At 41.0% G+C, this 18,721-nt stretch overlaps 1 protein-coding gene across 1 annotated transcript in view; it reads left to right on the top strand.

The window, feature by feature from the left end:
- Positions 1 to 18,721, top strand: part of Zdhhc9 (zinc finger DHHC-type palmitoyltransferase 9) — a 34,246-nt gene that overhangs the window by 7,032 nt on the left and 8,493 nt on the right. The window contains exons 2-5 of the mRNA XM_059250517.1: positions 4,573 to 4,733; positions 8,690 to 8,848; positions 17,064 to 17,201; positions 18,066 to 18,114. Of these exons, the coding sequence (XP_059106500.1) occupies positions 4,573 to 4,733; positions 8,690 to 8,848; positions 17,064 to 17,201; positions 18,066 to 18,114 (507 nt within the window). The remainder of the gene's footprint in view (positions 1 to 4,572; positions 4,734 to 8,689; positions 8,849 to 17,063; positions 17,202 to 18,065; positions 18,115 to 18,721) is intronic.

Genomic DNA, 18,721 nt, shown 5'->3' with positions numbered 1-18,721 from the left:
CTTACAGTCCAGAGAGTCTGAATCACCATTCTAACACTTGATTATTGGTCTCATCTTATGCTTTAGCTGTTTCATATGTTAGTTATGTTTTCCCCAACAAAATTAGCTCCTATTTTTCTTGTTCTTCAGTTGTTAGAGCAATAAATACATGTTGGCTTATTGATTGCACTGATAAAAGAACAAACAAAGCATTAAAAATGTAGGAAGAAAACTATTAGGGACTTAGAGGCAGAGTGTTATATAGAACAATCCAAGATTGCAGTCTGTGAGGCAGAGCCCTAACATAGAATCTATTTGGTCTCTTACCAGCTCCACTCATGAATCTATTTTGAGAATTTTTTCAAGTGAATTGAAGTCTGTGCCATTACTATCATTCCTCCAATGAACTAGCATGCTGGGGGTGGGGCATGGGGCATGATGCACTAGCCTAGCCTGGCACTGCTGGATACTGCTGGTCAGTACCAGCATGTGGCTCATGGGAACATATGGAAATCCAGTATTCTAGCCCAGCTATGGAAGCCTGAGGTCAGTCAAGGAGTAGGGAGAGGATACTTTAAAATGATAATGTCCTTTCAGGTATCAGAAATGAATGCTTTAGTGGGCACGTGGCTTATTTATAAAGTAAGAATGGGAACTTCTAACCCCTGGAAGGAGGACGGCCTCCTGGTACTTGGAAGAAAAAAGAGACTTCTATTTCCATGAGAGTGTGGATATCATTATTCCAATAAATGATATAGACGGAAAGTAGAAGGGAGTTTGAAAAGTGATTAGTTTGTAGATAATAGGTCAAATATTTCTCTAAGACAAATTAGTGAAGTTTGAGGTTACCTTGACTTTGGGGAATTACTGCTAAATTTTTAAGGAGCTTATTCCTGTCAAAGATAGACTTCCAGCTTAGTGTAGTCATGGAACTAAAATAAGGTTCAAATGTTTGAGAAGTGGCAAATACAAACTATATTGATAGAGAACAACACATTTTGATGCATGTATATGTTGTAGAATGGTTAAAATGAAGCTCATTAACATATGTAGCATTGCATGTACTTATCTTTTCTTGTGGAGAGAACATTTAAAATCTAATTTGAACCATTTTCAAGTATTATTATTAGCTATAGTCACTGTTATGTGTGGTGGATCTCTTGAATCTATTCTTCCTTACTGAAATTATGTGACCTTTGACAAATATATTCCCAACCTTTCCACACTGAGGGAGTTTTTTTAAACGTATGTTTCTCTGTATTGCCTAAGGTGGTCTTGAACTCATGAACACAAGTAGTTCTCCTGATTCAGCCTCTTGAGTAGCTGGGACTACAGGCACACACCACCAATCCTTGCTTAGGATGCTGTTTTTTATGTAAACATGTTTATTTAAAAGAGAGGCACCATAGGTTGTAGTTCACAATAGTCTTAGTTTTGACATTTCCTCTTACTTGGAGTAGAAAGGCCTGCTGGTCTCCCATCTGCCTTTCTAACCATGCCCACTTACTAGGGACAACTGGCTGCCACTAGCCTCATCTCTGGGAAGAGAATAATACAATGAGCCTGTTGTGTGCTTGTTGACATACAGAGTGGATTGTTTTAGCAGGTGCAGAAGATAGTCTGTATGGAGACTACAGAGACCTTTATCCTTGATGGTGTCGTGCAATTCAAATCAAAGTTGTCTTTTGTCTAGTCTACAGCAGGTGTTGGAATTGGACTTAGTTAAGCTTTGGTCCTTCTTTGCAGAGGCCAGCATTGATTTGATTTTTTCCTTTGGTGGTTGTCTTACTAGTTCCATGTCTTTTCTCTTAAATAAAAAGAATTGGGTTTGGTGAGATGGCTCAGTGATTAAAATCAGTTGCTGCTCTTGAAGAGGAACTAGGTTTGGTTCCCAGCACCCATATAGTGGCTCACAACCATCTATAACTCCGGTTTGAGGGATCCAATACGCTCTTCTGACCTCCAAGGGCACCAGGCATGCACGTAGTGCATATACCTACATGTATACAAAATACATATACACATGAAATACAAATAAATAAATCTTAAAAAAGGAACAACCTCCTTTTTGGTAGATAATCAAACAGTTCTGCTGTTTTAAAGCTTTAAAAAAATATAATTACATCATTCCCCTTCCATTTCTTATTTCCAACCCCTCCCATGAGCCCCCCTTGCTCCCTCTAGAAATTATGGCAAAAAAAAAAGAAATTATGGCCTCTTTTTATTTAATCGTTACACACACACACACACACACACACACACACACACACACACAACTTGCTCAGTCTGTTTAGTGTTAGATAATTCTACCCTGGGCAATTGGAGGGCTCTTCCCTGGGATGGGGGGGCTTTTTCTCCCGCTCTTAGCATTCCTTAGCTGCCTGTAGTTCTTTGTTTATGGGTGGTGCCCCATGAGATTTCCCTCTTCCGTGTTGATTGGAGACTATACTCAAGGCAGTTAGTCCTGGAGACATTGCTTCTTTGTTTTGAAGAGCAATCTTACAGATGATCGATGACTAGCAAGATAGCTGCTTTCTGTTGGTGTAGTGATTGCACTTGACTTGCTCATGAAACATAGATTCATGACTCTCCTGTGTCCTTTGGGTCTCTGACAAGTGGTGGTGACTTTTGTTTCTGAATTTACTTTTTGATTATGTATTCCTGCAAAAGGAGTAATGGAAAAGAAACTAGTCTACAAACTAGTAATATGCATGACCCTTAGTTACCCTGAACCCATTTGCCGGGTCCTTCAGTTCTTGACATGTTCCCCCTATGCCCTTTTGACTTTTAGAAGAAGGAAGTAAATTGCTTAAAAGAAAACTAAGACCACAAATTATAATTTTAAATGAGCAAAAGGCCACTGAAATCATTTTGCAAGTTCAATACATATGCTGACTTGCATTATAAATACTATTTAGCCTAATATAACAGTGCGTTCACACACCCCACACACACTCTGTGCACTTATATTGTAGAGGGGAGACAGGGGAGTATCTCATGGGAGTTGTTCTGTGACTAGAGCAAACCTACAGCCTGGAGTTAAACATTTGCCCTGAATAGACTGCAGCTTGCTTACTCTCCATGCTGATGAAGTAAGCTTTTTTCTCCGCTTACTTTCTCTGCTCTCCCTCTGCTCCTTGCTCATCCACTTATAGTCTGCCTCCAGTGATGATCTCTGTTTTCAAGGAGAAATGTGCCTTGGGAGGAGATGGATAAAAATAGGTCAGTAATAATGCACATCACATACTCTCATTCATTCGGTTTGATAGTCAGTTCAGAGCAACAAGTATTTATTGATAGCTTCTTTGTTCCCTTACTTGAATGAATATCTAGCAAATATACAATCAGATGCTAATGTTAATAGAGATCATTTATTTAGTGTCCATTATGCATTAAGTATCCTTCTAAGCACTTTTTATAGTAGGGCATTTGGTCTACATAGTGTCCCCCCCCCCAAATACTACTACTGTCTCCATTTTACGGATGAGGAAACTGATATTAGTGATCACGTAGTTGGGAGTTGATAGAACCAGAATTTGAACCCAAGGTCCTGTGAGACCAGTTTGTTGCTCTTAAGAAGTCAAGTTGAGGGAGGTAAAATCAACATACTGATAAAGAGCTAGGAAATAATGCAAGGCTTTCACAGTGAAGCTATTGGCAGGAGAAAAGGGGGAATGCTGCTTCCCTTAGGCCTTTAGGAGGAGACGAGACTTCTTTAAGTCTCAAATTCTTCATCTATCAATAAATATAAGGGGTACTTACTACCTTGTAGCTTTGGTGTGAGAGTTGGATGAAATCAGGTGTTTAAAGTAGTTAGCACAGTGCCTGGTATTGGTAATTGTAGTTGCCATGATGACAGTGATGTTTCTAGGACCTGAAATATAAGTTCATTGGGGATATGGAGAGGAAAAGGTGCATTATGAGGAAAGACAGAAGTGTACATGGTGTTGGAAAGTGGTGTTAAGGAGTTTTCTTATTCCATTGCTGATGGTCATTCATCACCCACTAGCTGAGCTATTTGAGGAGACAAAAGGAATGGATGTTATAGAGTCAATCAGCAGCCTGGAAGCTTTTCACTGGTCTTAAAGCATGCTGAGATACCCTCTGTGTGCCACTGTGTGCCACTGTGAGCCTGCTTCCTGATTGATCCTATTTTTTCTCCTCCTCATTAAGCTCAGTCCTAATGCCAGATGAGTGGATATGAAAAGCTCTGTATATTCCCAGAGCAAAAGTACCCTATGGTGCTTACAAGTCCAGGCTCTTGCTTCTCTGTCCCTAGCCAGTGTCAACCTTTTCTGAGGCAGACAAAATGTTCCTAGAGGCCTGATAAGAGGCATGAGTTATAAGAGGCATGGGTTATCTTAGGCATAAGGGAGTTCCCTTGAGATTGTTTTTATATGCCATAGGTGACCTCAATCTATTAAGTATGTGTTGAGGTTACATTGTGTTTAGAATCACATCTTAAGTGTTTGGAAGTAAATAACATAGTCTTTTGCCCTGGAGATCTGCTGTTCTAGTTGTGGAGATCAGATTGACATGGTTGCAATGACTGGATATATATTACATTAAAGTAAAATTGCTTCCTTTCTTCAGGTGTCGCTACCTGGCTGTTCAGCTGTCTCCTGCCATCCCTGTGTTTGCTGCCATGCTCTTTCTTTTCTCTATGGCCACACTGTTGAGGACCAGTTTCAGTGACCCTGGGGTGATTCCTCGAGCACTACCAGATGAAGCAGCTTTCATAGAAATGGAAATAGGTGAGTCTTGCAAGTTGTTATACAGTGGGTGGTCCTGTTGGGTAGGAGAGTGGAATCATCATAGTAGTTACAGATTCAGACTAATATTCCAGCTTTTTCTGTCTGAGATCCTAAATGATGACCCATGACTTCAGTAAGACAGGTACAGTAAGCCTGTAAAGCCATGTACTTTCTTTTTCTGCATGTTGGGTTGCATTGAAGAAAGAATTTGTTGCCAAGGTCTGGCTGAATTGCTGCCAAGAGAGTGTCTTTTCCATTTTTGGAGGAGGCCATCAGACATCTGCTTGTTGAGGGAAGCTGTAAACTGTCTTTCCATAAAATGTTCTTTTTTGCATATACATACAACTTTGGATATAATTTCATAGATCTTCTGAAGTTCATTCATGGATCCATGACCAAGAATTCCTGTTTTAGGGGGTCACACAAAGTGAGAAGGGGCTACCATGGTACCAGGAACTACTCAGAGGAGCACAGGAAGCAATTTCAGGCTTAGAATCTACAGACTGCAGCTCCGAGACTGAAATGTAGCACCACCAGGAGCCATGATGGCTTCGTGAATTGAAATAGAACATCCCAGGGCTAGAAAGGGGATATCCTGGGAGTTCCCACTGTGAAAAGTCAATGATGCAAGTACTAGGAGCAAGTGGGAGCCCACTAGCTCAGCAGCGGTGGCTGTGTTTCTCCATTTTGTGTTGACAGTAGCTTGAGTCCACATAAAAACAAGATGAGAACAGAAAAAAGGCACCCAGGACTTGTTTTATCACCTCCTTGCCCCTGGGTACTGGGGGTTGAACCCAGTCCCCTGGGCATGCTAGGCACATACTCTACTACTGAGCTGTATCCCCCGCTCTGTGACCCAGAACTTGGAATGCTGAATCTCTGTGTTAGTAGAGTGCCAGTCTGTGGCTAGCCTTTAGTTCTTTGATGTTACTGTGAAGGCTGCCATGCTTTTGTGTTTGTTTATTTGAACTGTTTTCCTCTGCTTTTGTAGTATATTTATTTTTGGAAAAACCCAGGCAGTTGTAGCTGAGCTAAAGAAAAAACTGGTTTGCACATATCTGAGCTAAAACTACATGGGGTAAGGTGAGAGTGAAAATAGCAAGCATAAAGTAGAGGCAAGGCTTGCTGACATAGGCAGAATCCACATGTGAATGAGAAAGTAGCTATGAAAGATTAATCCAGCTAGAGAAAAAACAGTACTCGCAATACCTCCCCTTTTCTTGCTCTTAAGTACCCCATGTTCTGCCCCCATGTCTCCCCTGGATTCTGCCATGAACTCTGTGCCCCCACACACCCTACTGGAAAGCATATGGAAATAGCTATTAAAGCGGCATGCTGGCACTTACATCATCATCTTAGGAATAGCTAGCCTGCTCTTCTTGGGACTTGTAGCACACTGTTATTGTTTGATTTCACAGCACCTACCCCACTCGGCAAAAAAGGGAAAATGTTCCATATGGCAGATATTTTTAAAATCAAAGTGAATTGAAAAATACTCTGTTTTTCGAGCTATACTTGGTGGCAAAGGTGCAGCGGGCCCAGTGCTCTCATCTGCTGTGGATGGATAGGCATGCAAATTCATGTGGTCTGTCTGGGAAGCAGTTTGACAAGAAGCAGAGTGGCTTTAAGGACTCATACCCTTTGTCCTAGTAATTAAGGGATCCTTAAGAGTTCAGTTAAGGGAAATAGCAGATATTTAAAACAACCTACCATAGAAGTATTTTTAGTATATTCTTGTTTCATTTTTTTCTTTAATATGAATACAGCCGTTTTAATATAAGCAAGTTACTTTTGGTTTACCCCCTTTAAAAAAATTATTCACTTTTATCCAGGCAGCGGTGGTGCATGCCTTTGATTCCAGCACTTGGGAGGCAGAGCCAGGTGGATCTCTGTGAGTTCGAGGCCAGCCTGGTCTACAGAGGGAGATTCAGGACAGGCTCCAAAACTATATGGAGAAACCCTGTCTCAAAAAAAAAACAAAAAAAAAATTATTTATTTTTATGTGCATTGGTGTTTTGCCTGCATGTATGTCTGTATGAAGTTGTCAGATCTTAGAGTTACAGACAGTTGTGAGCTACCATGTGGGTGCTGGGAATTGAACCTGGATCCTCTGGAAGAGCAGTCAGTGTGCTTTTAACTGCTAAGCCACCTTTCCAGCCCCAGTTTACCCCCTTTTGAAGAAAAATTATTTTAACATATTTTTATTGTTTTTATTCCATTTATTTATTTATTTTGGGGTGGCTACTGCATGCATCATGGTGTGTGTGTGTGTGTGTAGGTCAGAAGACAACTTTCAGGAGTCAGTTGTGTCCTTCACTGGGAACCAAACTCAGGTCCTTAGGCTTCCGGCAGATGCCTTAGCCTGCTGAGCTGTCTCACGAGCCTCTACTCCTTTTTGGTTTTGAAACGATTTTTTAAAAATATTTTTATTTTATTTCATGTCTGTGGATGTTTTGCCTGCATGTATGTAAGTGCACCACATGCACGCAGTACCCATAGAGGCACAAGAGGACATCAGGTCTCTGGCACAGGAGTTTCAAGCAGTTGTGAGCTGCCATTTTGGTGCTGGGAACCAAACCCGAGACCTCTGCAAAAAGAGCAAATGTTCTTAACTGAGGAGCCAACTCTCCAGGCCCTTGAAATATTATTTAATTGGCATATATTAATTCTATATGGCACTAGGTTTCACAAGGACACTTTCATAATAGTATATAATGTACTTTGAACGTGTTCTTCCCCTCTAGACATTGTTGTTGTTGTTTTTTTGAGACAGGGTCTCATGTAGCCCAGGCTGGTCTCTAATGTGCTCTGTACCCAAGTCTTTGCTCAAATTCCTGATCCTGCTGCTTATACTTCCTAAGTGCTTTGATGGCAGACATGTGCTGCCATGCTGGTAGTTTTCACTATTAAAAAGGACATTATTAAAATACTCTTGCATAACCATGCTTTGTAGTTCTCTTTGAATTTTGCTAGTAGAATTACTAGGTTACAGAGTGTATACATTTAAAATTATGGTAGCTGCGAATGTGTTGTTCACTGGTAAGATAAAAGTCTGACCTTTTCTAGGTATACTAGGTATTTATCTTCTTTTTAATATTTGTTAATTGTAATAGGTAGAAATAGTATTTTGGGGGGGGGTGTTTTGAGGCAGGTTTTCTCTGTGTAGCTTTAGCCTGTCCTGGATCTCACTCTGTAGCCCAGGCTGGCCTCGAACTCACAGAGATCTCCCTGGCTCTGCCTCCCAAGAATGCTGGGATTAAAGTTGTGCACCATCACTGCCTGGCTATTTTTTTTTTTCTTATTTGGTATTTCGAGACAGGGTTTCTCTGTGTAGCTTTGCGCCTTTCCTGGAACTCATTTTGGAGACCGAGCTGGTCTCGAACTCACAGAGATCCGCCTGACTCTGCCTCCTGAGTGCTGGGATTAAAGGCGTGTGCCACCACCGCCCGGCATATTTTTGTGTTTCAATAGTTTTCTTTGACATAGGGTCTCACTGTGTAGCCCTGGCTGGCCTGGAACTTGTTATATAGATCAGGTTGGCCTTGGACTCATGGAGATCTGCTTGCTTCTGCCTCCTGAATGCTGGGATTAACGGCATGTGACCAACATGCTAGATTATATTTTAATTTCATTTCTCTGATTATTAGTCAAGTGAGATGCTTTCATTTCAGATTCTTGCCATTTTTCTTTTTATGTTTTTCATTTGTAATTAACCTGCCCTCCCAACCCAATACCCTTGAAGAAACACCTTTTTACATGTCCATCACTTGTAAAAATTGTATGACATTTAGTAGACAGGTGGAGAATGCTGTGTGATGTTGAAATTCTAGTCTGGTAGGGCTGCCTGGAAAAGAGGAGCCTTGACCTTTCATGGCCTCCATAACTTTTGGAGATGGTGAAACTTTGGACTCAAACAAAGGATAGCAGTGAATTAAAGCTGTTTTACTGACTTACAGAAGCCACCAATGGTGCGGTGCCACAGGGCCAGCGACCACCTCCTCGTATTAAGAATTTCCAGATAAACAACCAGATTGTGAAACTGAAATACTGTTATACATGCAAGATCTTCCGACCTCCCCGGGCCTCCCACTGTAGCATCTGTGACAACTGTGTGGGTGAGTAAACCAAGGGGATGAGGGCTAAGCTCAGTTGAACAAGGGCTCTCACAGTGAGTGGCCAATAGTTCTTGGGAAAATTCAATGGGAATGAGAAGGCAGATTCTGATGAGAAACAAGGTAGATGTAGCTAAGAAAGAAGCTCCTACACAACAGCAGCTCAGCCTACTTATGGAGATCTGGTCTAAAAAATCTCTTTGATAAATGGGAAGCAATACCTGTTTGGGAAATCTCAATTTCTCTCTCCTGGATCCATGTCAGGTGTGGCCCACTTTACAAAGGAGAAGAATACCATTGTCCACTGGAGGGCAGTATTGAGGAAGGCCTATGGCAAAAATGGTCTTTGTATTCCCACTATGTACTAGTCCCTGGGCTGAGTGCTTGTCCTTTCTCTCATTAAGACTCATAGCAACCCCTAGAAACCAGTATCATCCCCATTTTACAGATGATGATAGTGAAGTACCTTTGTGTAAGTTCGTGTAATTGGCATGAGATGATGCTTGATCAGGTCTGATGTCCAAGCCTTCATCTTTTTTTCTATGTCTTTGCTCTTACTGTATGTGTGTAGGTGTGCAGAATACAAACAAGGTCTATGTTACCAACTGCATATATGAGTGTTAGACATACTTCCTACTTTGTGATGAACTCTGGAGAAGATAATACACAGATAATAAAGGTGCTCATTGATAGGTATATAGGTTACATTGCTGTTATCACTGATGTAATTCTGACATTCTGTACACTCTGTACCATGTCTGAGAATCTTGCTTTTTTCCTACTAGCCAATTCTTCAGGCAAAGTTTGGGGAGATATATATTCTTTTATATGGTCCAAATTGATATGTGGGTTAGAGTTTATAAATCAAGACTAATTTTAAATGGACTACAAACAATATTTAAAGTGTGATGTGAAGGTTTCATGAAGAATTCCCTCTCTTTATTAATATTCTTTTTTTTTTAAGGTTTTTCGAGACAGGGTTTCTCTGTGTAGCTTTGCGCCTCTCCTGGAACTCACTTGGTAGCCCAGGCTGGCCTTGAACTCACAGAGATCCGTCTGTCTCTGCCTCCCGAGTGCTGGGATTAAAGGCGTGCGCCACCACCGCCCGGCTAATATTCTTAAATATACAGCACTCATATAGCCAGGTGTGATGGTGCATCCCTTTAGGAGGCAGAGGTATGTGGGTATCTGGAAGTTCGAGGCAAGCCTGGTCTACAAAGAGAATTCCAGGACAGCCAGGACTAAATAGAGAAGCCCTGTTTTGGAAAAACTAAAGAAAAAATAAAAGAACTCATATAAGGGATTGGAAATGGCTCAGTGGTTAATAGCCCTGGCTGCTCTTCCAGAGGACCTGGGTTCAATTCCCAGCACTCAAGTGATGGCATCTGTAACTTCAGTTCCAGGGGATCTGACACCCTCTTCTGGCTTCTGTGGGTACTAGGCATGCATGTGATGCAGACATGCATGTAGGCAAACCCATACACATAAAAAAAATAATAAAAGAATTGTACAAGTTGATTTTTTGAGACAGGGCCTCTCTCTATAGCTCTGGCTGCCCTGAAACTTTCTATGTAGACCAGGCTGCCCTAGAACTCACAGAGATCTGCATGTCTTTTCCTCTCAGGTGCTAGGATTAAAGGCATATGCTACTACACCAGCTTACAAGTTGATTTTTTGAAAAGCACTGATGCTTTCTGAGAAACATGAACAGTTCATAAAACAGGGAATTTAATTATCTAATTGATGTGAAAATATGTCCACTCCTACAAATAATCAGAGATAAATATGAAAACTGAATGCTTTTTTAAAAATGTATTTAAATTTTTCTTGACAATTCCATGATACATACAAAGTGTCTTGGCCTTCCCCAGAATCCCCAACACATGCCTGTCACAACTTCATTCCCTCTTCTTTTTATTCTTTATAACCCACTGAGTCCAATTAGTGCTGCGTGCATGTGCGTGGGTATGGAGTCATTTATTATCTGGCAACCACACCCCTAAAGAAAAAACAACGTCCATCCCCAGCAGCCATCAATTGCTGACAGCTCCTCAGCTAAAGGTGGAGCCTCATGAGCCCCTCCTTCATTATTTCTGGAATTATCAACTGGCTTGGTCCTGTGTAGGTAACCATAGAAGCTGTTTGTTCATGAGAACAGTGGTCCTGTCATGTCCAGAAAACAACATTCCAAATCCTCCGGCTCTTGTACTCTTTCCTGTCCTTCTTCCATGATGTTCTCTGAGCTTTAGTGGGGTCAACATAGATGTCTCATTTATGACTGAGCTCAACAGTCACTTATTCTCAGCGCTTTGATCAGATCTGAGTGTCTGCATTGACCCCTTCCACTGCAGGGCTGGGTGGGGGCAGCTTCTATAACCAAGTTGAGAGCAGCACTAAAAATGTGGTAAAACATAGATCTGTATAAATTTACATTTTCTCAATGTTTTTATATGGCAAGTTTGCTTAAAATGAGGCTCTATCTATAATTCTAGGCATGATGCTAAGCACTTGAGCATGACAGTTTTCTTTATACATTTCTTCTTTTTGAAAAAATATATATTGTAATCCTTTAGCAAGGAGCTGTACTATTCTTACAGTCTTATTTTTGATTGGTACATAGCTCACCGTTCTTCAAAAACTAAGCCCCTTTAGAGGTGTTTGTGTGTGTGTTCATGTGTGTGTGGTTGTACATGCATATGTAAGCCAGAGGACAACTTTGGGTGTCATTCCTCCCTGTTTTTAGAGGCAGGGTCTCTCTCTGGGATCTATGACTTGCCAAATTAGTTAGGTTATCCTAGCTGACCAGTGAGCCCCAGGGATACCCTTGTCTCTGCCTCTCTAGTGCTGGGATTATAAGTATGTACCACCGTGTCTCATATTTTTTATATGAGTCTGGGGGTTGTCTAACCCTCATGCTTGCACAGAAAATTCTGTGACAGAGCTATCCCTCCAACCCTGTTTAATTTCTTTTTATGTCATCTTAACTTGAATGGGTGTTTTGCCTGTATGTATTTCTGTGCACCACTGGTATTCATAGGCCACAAGAGGGCGTTGGATCCCCTAGAACTGGAGTTCCAGATAGTTGTGAGATGTTATTATAGGTGCTGGGAACTGAACTCGGGTTCTTTGGAAGAGCAGAAGGTGCTCTTAACCACTGAGTCATCTCTTCAGCCCTCAACCCCTTTGTTTAAAAGTCAGTTAAAATAATATGCATGTGTTAGAAAATATAGGTGATATAAAAATATAAATAAAACCCAATTTTAAATTCATACTCTATTTTTGCTATTTTTTGTTCTAATCCCTTTGTTTGTAAAATAAGACATTACATAATATAAGAGATTTTTAATTTCTGAATTAGATTTTCGAGGTACTGGGGGTTGAACCAGGTCCTTACACATGCTAGGCAAGCGCTTGACCACAGGTTACATCTCCCATCTTTTTTTTTAGTTATTGTACAAAATAATAGATTTCATTATGATGTTTTCATCCACATATATCATTAAACCTAGCTCATATTTGCCCCAATAATTCCTTTGTTTCCTCATTAGTTCCCTCCTTGCCTCTCTCTTTCTCTCTCTCTCTCTCTCTCTCTCTCTCTCTCTCTCTCTCTCTGTCTCTCTCTGTCTCTCTCTCTCTCTCTTTCTGTCTCTCTCTGTCTCTGTCTCTCTGTCTCTCTCTGTCTCTGTCTCTGTCTCTCTCTCTCTCTCTCACACACACACACACACACACACACACACACACACACACACAAATCTTGATTCTGCATATGAGAGAAAACTTGTAGCATTTACCTGACTCTGGCTTATTTTATTTAGCATAGTCATCTCTAGTTCCATCCATCTTCCTGAAAATGACTTAATTTCATTCTTCTTTACAGCTGAATAGAATTTGATTGTTATGTGTATAGCATATTTATTCATCAATTGATGGGCTTCTAGACTGGTTCCATTATCTTGGCTATTGTGAGTACTGCAGCAGTAAACACTGATGTGCAAGCATCTCTGTGGAGGACATATTAGATTCTTTTGAGTATATACCCAGTGGTATAGCTGACTATTATGATAGTTTTATTTTTAGTTTTCTGAGGACTCTCTACACTAATTCTCTGGCTGCTCCACATATAAGAGGTTTATTTTATTTTATTTTATTTTTGAGTGTGTATGTGTGTGGACATGTTCGTGTGTGTGTGTGTGTGTGTGTGTGTGTGTGTGTGTGTGTGTGTCTGTGTGCATGTGCTGTTGGAGGCTAAAGGTCAACATTGGATGTCTTCCTCAAATGCTCTCCCAACCTTAGTTTAAATTTAAATTTAATTTAATTTGTGTGTGTGTGTGTGTGTGTGTGTTTGTGTGTGTGTTTGTGATGTTTATTTGTGCTTATGTGCCACAGAGCGCAATTTAATTTGGTTCTTTCCTTCCACCTTCAAGTCAGTCCCATGGATTCAGCTGAGGTTGATTTGTTTACAAGGCAAATACTTGTCCTTTGAACCATCTTGTTGATCCCTCCCCAACTTATTTTTTTTTGAGACAGGGTCTCTCATTGAACTTGGAGATCACAGAGTCTGCTAAACTCACTTGCCAAGGAGCTCCAGGGGTTCTCCTGTCTCTGCCTCTAGGATTACAAGCATGTGCCACCATGCCTAATGTTTTGTTTTAGATTTGTTTATTATATTTTATGTGTATGAGCTTTTTGCTGCATATATGTGCACCATATGCATGCTTGGAGCTCATGGAAGTCAGAAGAAGGCATTGGATTTCCTTAAGACTAGAGTTAAATAAAGATGGTTGTGAGTCACCATATGGGTAATAGGAAATGAACCCAGATCCTCTGCGAGAGCAAGTGCTGTTAATTACTGAGCCTTCTCAGTGCTCATGTCTAGTGTTTTATGTGAGTGCCAGGGACCCAAGATCAAGTCCACATGCTTGTGTGGCAAGCACTTTACAGACTGAGCCATCTCTCCAACTTGATAAGAGGTTTTTTTTTAATATTTAAGTTTTAATGTATATTTGCCTGCCTGAATGCTTACCTATGCACCATGTGTGTGCCTGGTACCTGCAGAGGTCAGAAGAGGATGTTAGATCTCCTGGAACTGAAGTAACTGAGCCACCATGGGTGGGAATTGAACCCTGGTCCTCTATAAGAGCAGCAAGTGCTCTTAATCACTGAGCCATCTCTGTAGCTCCTGATAAGAGCTTCTAATCTTGAGCTTGTCTTTTGTCATTTTTATTTTGTTTTAGACGGTCTCACTGTATATCCCTGTCTGGCCTGGAACTCACTGTGTAGACCAGGGTGTCCTAAACTCACAGAGATCCACCTGTCTGCCTCCCAAGGGTGGGATTAAAGGTGATGCCGGGCTTTGCTTTTGTTTCTTAAAATTATATCCTAAGCTCTTCTACATCTTTAAAATTATCTTAGTGGCATAATCTATTATAAGGTTTTATTCTAGTTTATTTAGCCAGTCTTCTCTAATTAGATGCTATTATTATTATTATTATTATTATTATTATTATTATTATAACACTGAAATAAAAATTATTGAGCTCAGTTAGCTTTGGTGGTTTATACTTGTAATCCTAGCACTTGAGAGAGGTTAAGGCAGGAAGATTGTGTGTTCAAGGCCAGCTTGAACTATATAGCAAGACCCTGTTTCAGAAAATTATATTAAGAATGTGGAGAAGATTGAACCTCCTTCCTTTTCTAATAGGAATATAAAATTGTGTATCCAATGTGGAAGACATTTGGCTAGGTCCTCAAAAGTTTAACATGGCATTAGCGTATGATCTAGCAAGTGAACTTCTGACTATATACTTGGATGTTTGCTTGGGTTATGACAACAAAATCCTATAGACTTGATTGTTTAATCAACAGAATACACATATTTCATGGTTCTGGAGACTGGGAAATCCAAGATCAAGGTGACAAAAGGGTTAGTTTCTGGTAAGGCCTCTTTGTATGGCTTGCAGATGGCTTCTTCCTTGCTGTATTCTCACACCTTTTTTTAATATGTTCACACATTTTTAGTGTCTCATCCTCTTCACAGGAGGATACAAGTCCTATTGAATTAAGGCCCCACCCTATGACTACATAGTGAGATAATGTCTTACAAAATAAAAACAAAGCTGGGTGGTGGTGGTGCATGCCTTTAGTCCCAGCACTTGGGAGGCAGAGACAGGCAAATGTTTGAGTCTACAAAGCGAGTTCCAGGATAGCCAGGGCTACACAGAGAAACCCTGTCTTGAAACAAACAAACAAACAAACAAACAAACAAACAAAAACAAAAACAAAAGAGAACTTCTCCCTTAATAAATTTCTGGTAGCCTTTGGTACTTTCCTTGAGCAAGTATATTTTTTTTTTTATCAATTTAGAAAGATTTCTCACAAAATCAGGCATATATGTTTCTTCTCTCTAGTTTTTCCTTTTATTATTTAAAGAGAGAATGTTTTGTGTGTGTTTGTTTGATATGGGTGGGGCTTGTGTGCCATGCCATGTGTGTAGAGGTCAGAGGACAACATCGTGGATTGTGATTCACTCTTACCTTTACATGAGCTCTGGGGAGCTAACTTGGATTGTTGGGCTTGCAGGGTGAGTGCCTTTTGCCACTGAGCCATCTCACTGGCTCTCTAGTATTTTTAATGTATGGAAAGTCATTTTTTAAAAGGCAGAGACTTTTTTTGGTTTTATGACACAGAGTTTCTCTGTTTAGTCTTCAATGTCCTAGAGCTTGCTCTGTAGACCAGACTGGCCTTAAATTCACAGAGATCCTCCTGCCTCTGCCTCCCGAGTAAAATCTATGTTTCATTGTCCTCTACGTTTTGTTGCAGTACTTATGTGGTTGGAAAGTCCTATATCTGGTCTGTGTAGTTATTTTTTGATCTAAATTTGTTTTTACCTGTAACGATTAATCCATCTGGAATTTATTTTGGCAAATAGAAGGGGAAATGTAACCTCATTTTCTACCAATTAGCCTATCCTCTCACAATTATTCATGAAACCATACTTCCTTTTATAATGGTGTGTTTATTAGATGGTAAATTCCTATATATTCTGGAGTCTATTTCTATGTTCTTTTTGTTTCATTGAACTATGCCATACAGTTTTAAGAATAGTGTATTGTAGATTTATATTTTTAATAAATACAGGTTAAAAACTCATACTATTCATTTTCAAATTTATTTTCTGAATTCACTAAACCCCCACCTGCTAAGATTTTTACTGAAAAAGCAATGCCTCTTGCCCTTAACTGACAGAGTAACCTGACTGTTTGACTGTTGAACTGTTGAAGCCTTTTTTCTTGATCTGTAAAGTGAGAAAATATTTTTAACTGATATCCAGTGTAGTTGTGAAGATCTCTTCAGTCAGGATTCTCTAAGGAGACATAACTGATAGAATGAATACACACACACACACACACACACACACACACACACACACACACACACAGGCTGTGGTCTGATTAGTCCAACAGTGTCTGTCTCCTGATGAAAAGGCCAAGAATCCAATAAGTAGTTGTTAAGTCCATGCCTCTGGAAGTCTCAGCAGTCCCAATCTGGTGCCAGAGTCCCAGAGGATTCCTAGAGAACTTCTGGTCTTCAGTCTATGTTGGAATCTGAAGAAGTATGTACTGGTTACAGTGAAGGAATGCCTCAGCAACAGGATAGATGAACTTGCCAGCAAGAGTGAGGGCAAACAGGCAAAAAGCAAAAGCTTCCTTCTTCATGTCCTTTTTGGTAGGCTGCCATCAGAAGGTGTAGCCCAGATTTAGAGTGGGTCTTCCTGCCTCAAACAATATGATTAAGAATTCCTCACAGGCTCGTCAAGCAGCTTGAGTTTTAGTTGACAACAAAGATGAGCCATCACAAGGTCGAATGAACCTTGTGATGAAAACGTTTTCATCACAAGGTCGAATGAACCTTGTGATGAAAACGTTTTCATAAAGTAAAGAATGTCAACTGGAGTTATTTCTCCCCCACCCCCTTTTGAGACAGGTATGTATATAGCTCTTTTTTGAGACAGGTATGTATGTAACTCTGGCTGGCCTAGAACACACTATGTAAACTGGGTTGGCCCCAAACTCCTAGAGATACACCTGCCTCTACGAGTGCTGGGATTAAAGGTGTGAACCACCATGCCCAGCTCCTTGAGTTCTTTCGGTTAGGTACTATGTGGGTGGTAGGGTTGCTTCTGTTTAGAGTTTGGCATTGAACTCTCTTTCTTCCACAGAGCGCTTCGACCATCACTGCCCCTGGGTGGGCAATTGTGTTGGAAAGAGGAACTACCGCTACTTCTACCTCTTCATTCTTTCTCTCTCCCTCCTTACAATTTATGTCTTTGCCTTTAACATCGTCTACGTGGCCCTCAGTGAGTATATAGGGCAGCACCTGTCACTGGAATGAGAGTGGGGTCGGGGAAAGGCTTGAGGGTTAGGGGAAGTTGGATTTTGGCACTTTTGCCACTAGGAAGACACCCGGGAGTGAGTAGAAGCGAGTACTGTTGTCTGTTGTTGAGCTGTAACAAAGCTCATATTGGTAGGTGTTTACTGAGTGTTCTAGCCTTCTCTCTGGCCATCTGCTGGTGAGAATGGGGCCCTAATTCCTGAACCACATCCAGAGTACTGAGAGGTTCTGAAGTGATAGAAAGGGTTGGGTATGTGTTTGCCTCTACACAGCCTCTCATTCTGTCTTGCAAGATATGCCTTTGTGGTGGGTGGTGGAAGGGCTTTTACCTGTTAGTGGATCATGGTATACTCCAGAGATGCAAAATACACATCCACATGTTTGCATGTGCACACCCATAAAGTAGCTAAGGACGGGAAGTGTATGGAGCTAAGCAAGTGGTCTTGACCAGAGAGGAGCGCCAAGCTGGCTAGCACACAAGGGAGGGGCATGGGGAGAAGGTTTCTCTAGAAGACTTCTGGTTTCTTTCATCTGAGAGTGGCCCACTACATGCCCATGTTTGGGAACTGGGAAAAGGAAACCTAATGCTTGGTTTCTCCCAGCTCTGCTCCAGTGCTTAGCCCTGCACTGGAGAGTGTCGGCAATGTGCACTCAGTCACAAGCTTGCAGGTGAAGGGGAAACTCTACCTTGCCCCAGTGGGACCTTCTCTTGTGCCAGAGTACAGGCCAGGCCAGGGAGATGAGGAAGTGAGGAGATACTAAAGGGGCTTTTTATAGTTTTGACTAAAGTCACTAATTTTTCTTTCTGTTCCTCTTCCCACTTCCACAGAATCCTTGAAAATTGGCTTCCTGGAGACACTGAAAGAAACTCCTGGAACATATCCTCCCCTGGCAGTTTATCCCTGTGAAGCTGCCTTAAACTGCTTGCCAGCCTGTTTGCTTCCCGCACTTCTCCTGCTGTCTAGTTGTTCAGACACCAGTGACTGCCAGAGCCTAAAATTAACAAGTGTAGTCCTCGTGTTAGCAACTAGAGTGGAAAATGGTCAGGACTTTAAGGGACGTTTGCCCCTCACCTCTTGCTTGGCTCAGCCTTAATGCCTCTAGTTGGCTACCATCTATCTCAATACACTTTTGTACTATTTGCTGGGAGCCCTGCCCTCCTGTTTCAGTGAAGGCTTATTTTATGCAGTGGCTGCATCTCTGAAAAGAAGATTTAAAAGAGATTTGGACAAACCACGTCTTGTTTCCATCCCACTGATTTTTCATTTATAAAGTGTATTTTTTGTGGGATTTTCATTAACAGTGGTGGCTAACGTTGTTTAGCTTTGGCACCTTCCTAAATGTCCTCTTCTAAGAGCCAATGACAAACAGTCAAATGCTACACACTAGAGATGCTAGAGATTTATTCATAGTGAATAAACAGAAAATGCATTAACTTTCGTAAAAGACCTATCCAGTGAAGTTTAGAATTCATCTATGGTTATA

This window comes from Peromyscus eremicus, chromosome X, assembly GCF_949786415.1.
Source record: "Peromyscus eremicus chromosome X, PerEre_H2_v1, whole genome shotgun sequence".
Classification (NCBI taxonomy): Eukaryota; Metazoa; Chordata; class Mammalia; order Rodentia; family Cricetidae; genus Peromyscus; species Peromyscus eremicus.
The sequence above is the reverse complement of the archived record's forward strand: the minus strand, read 5'-3'. Positions and strand labels throughout refer to the sequence as shown.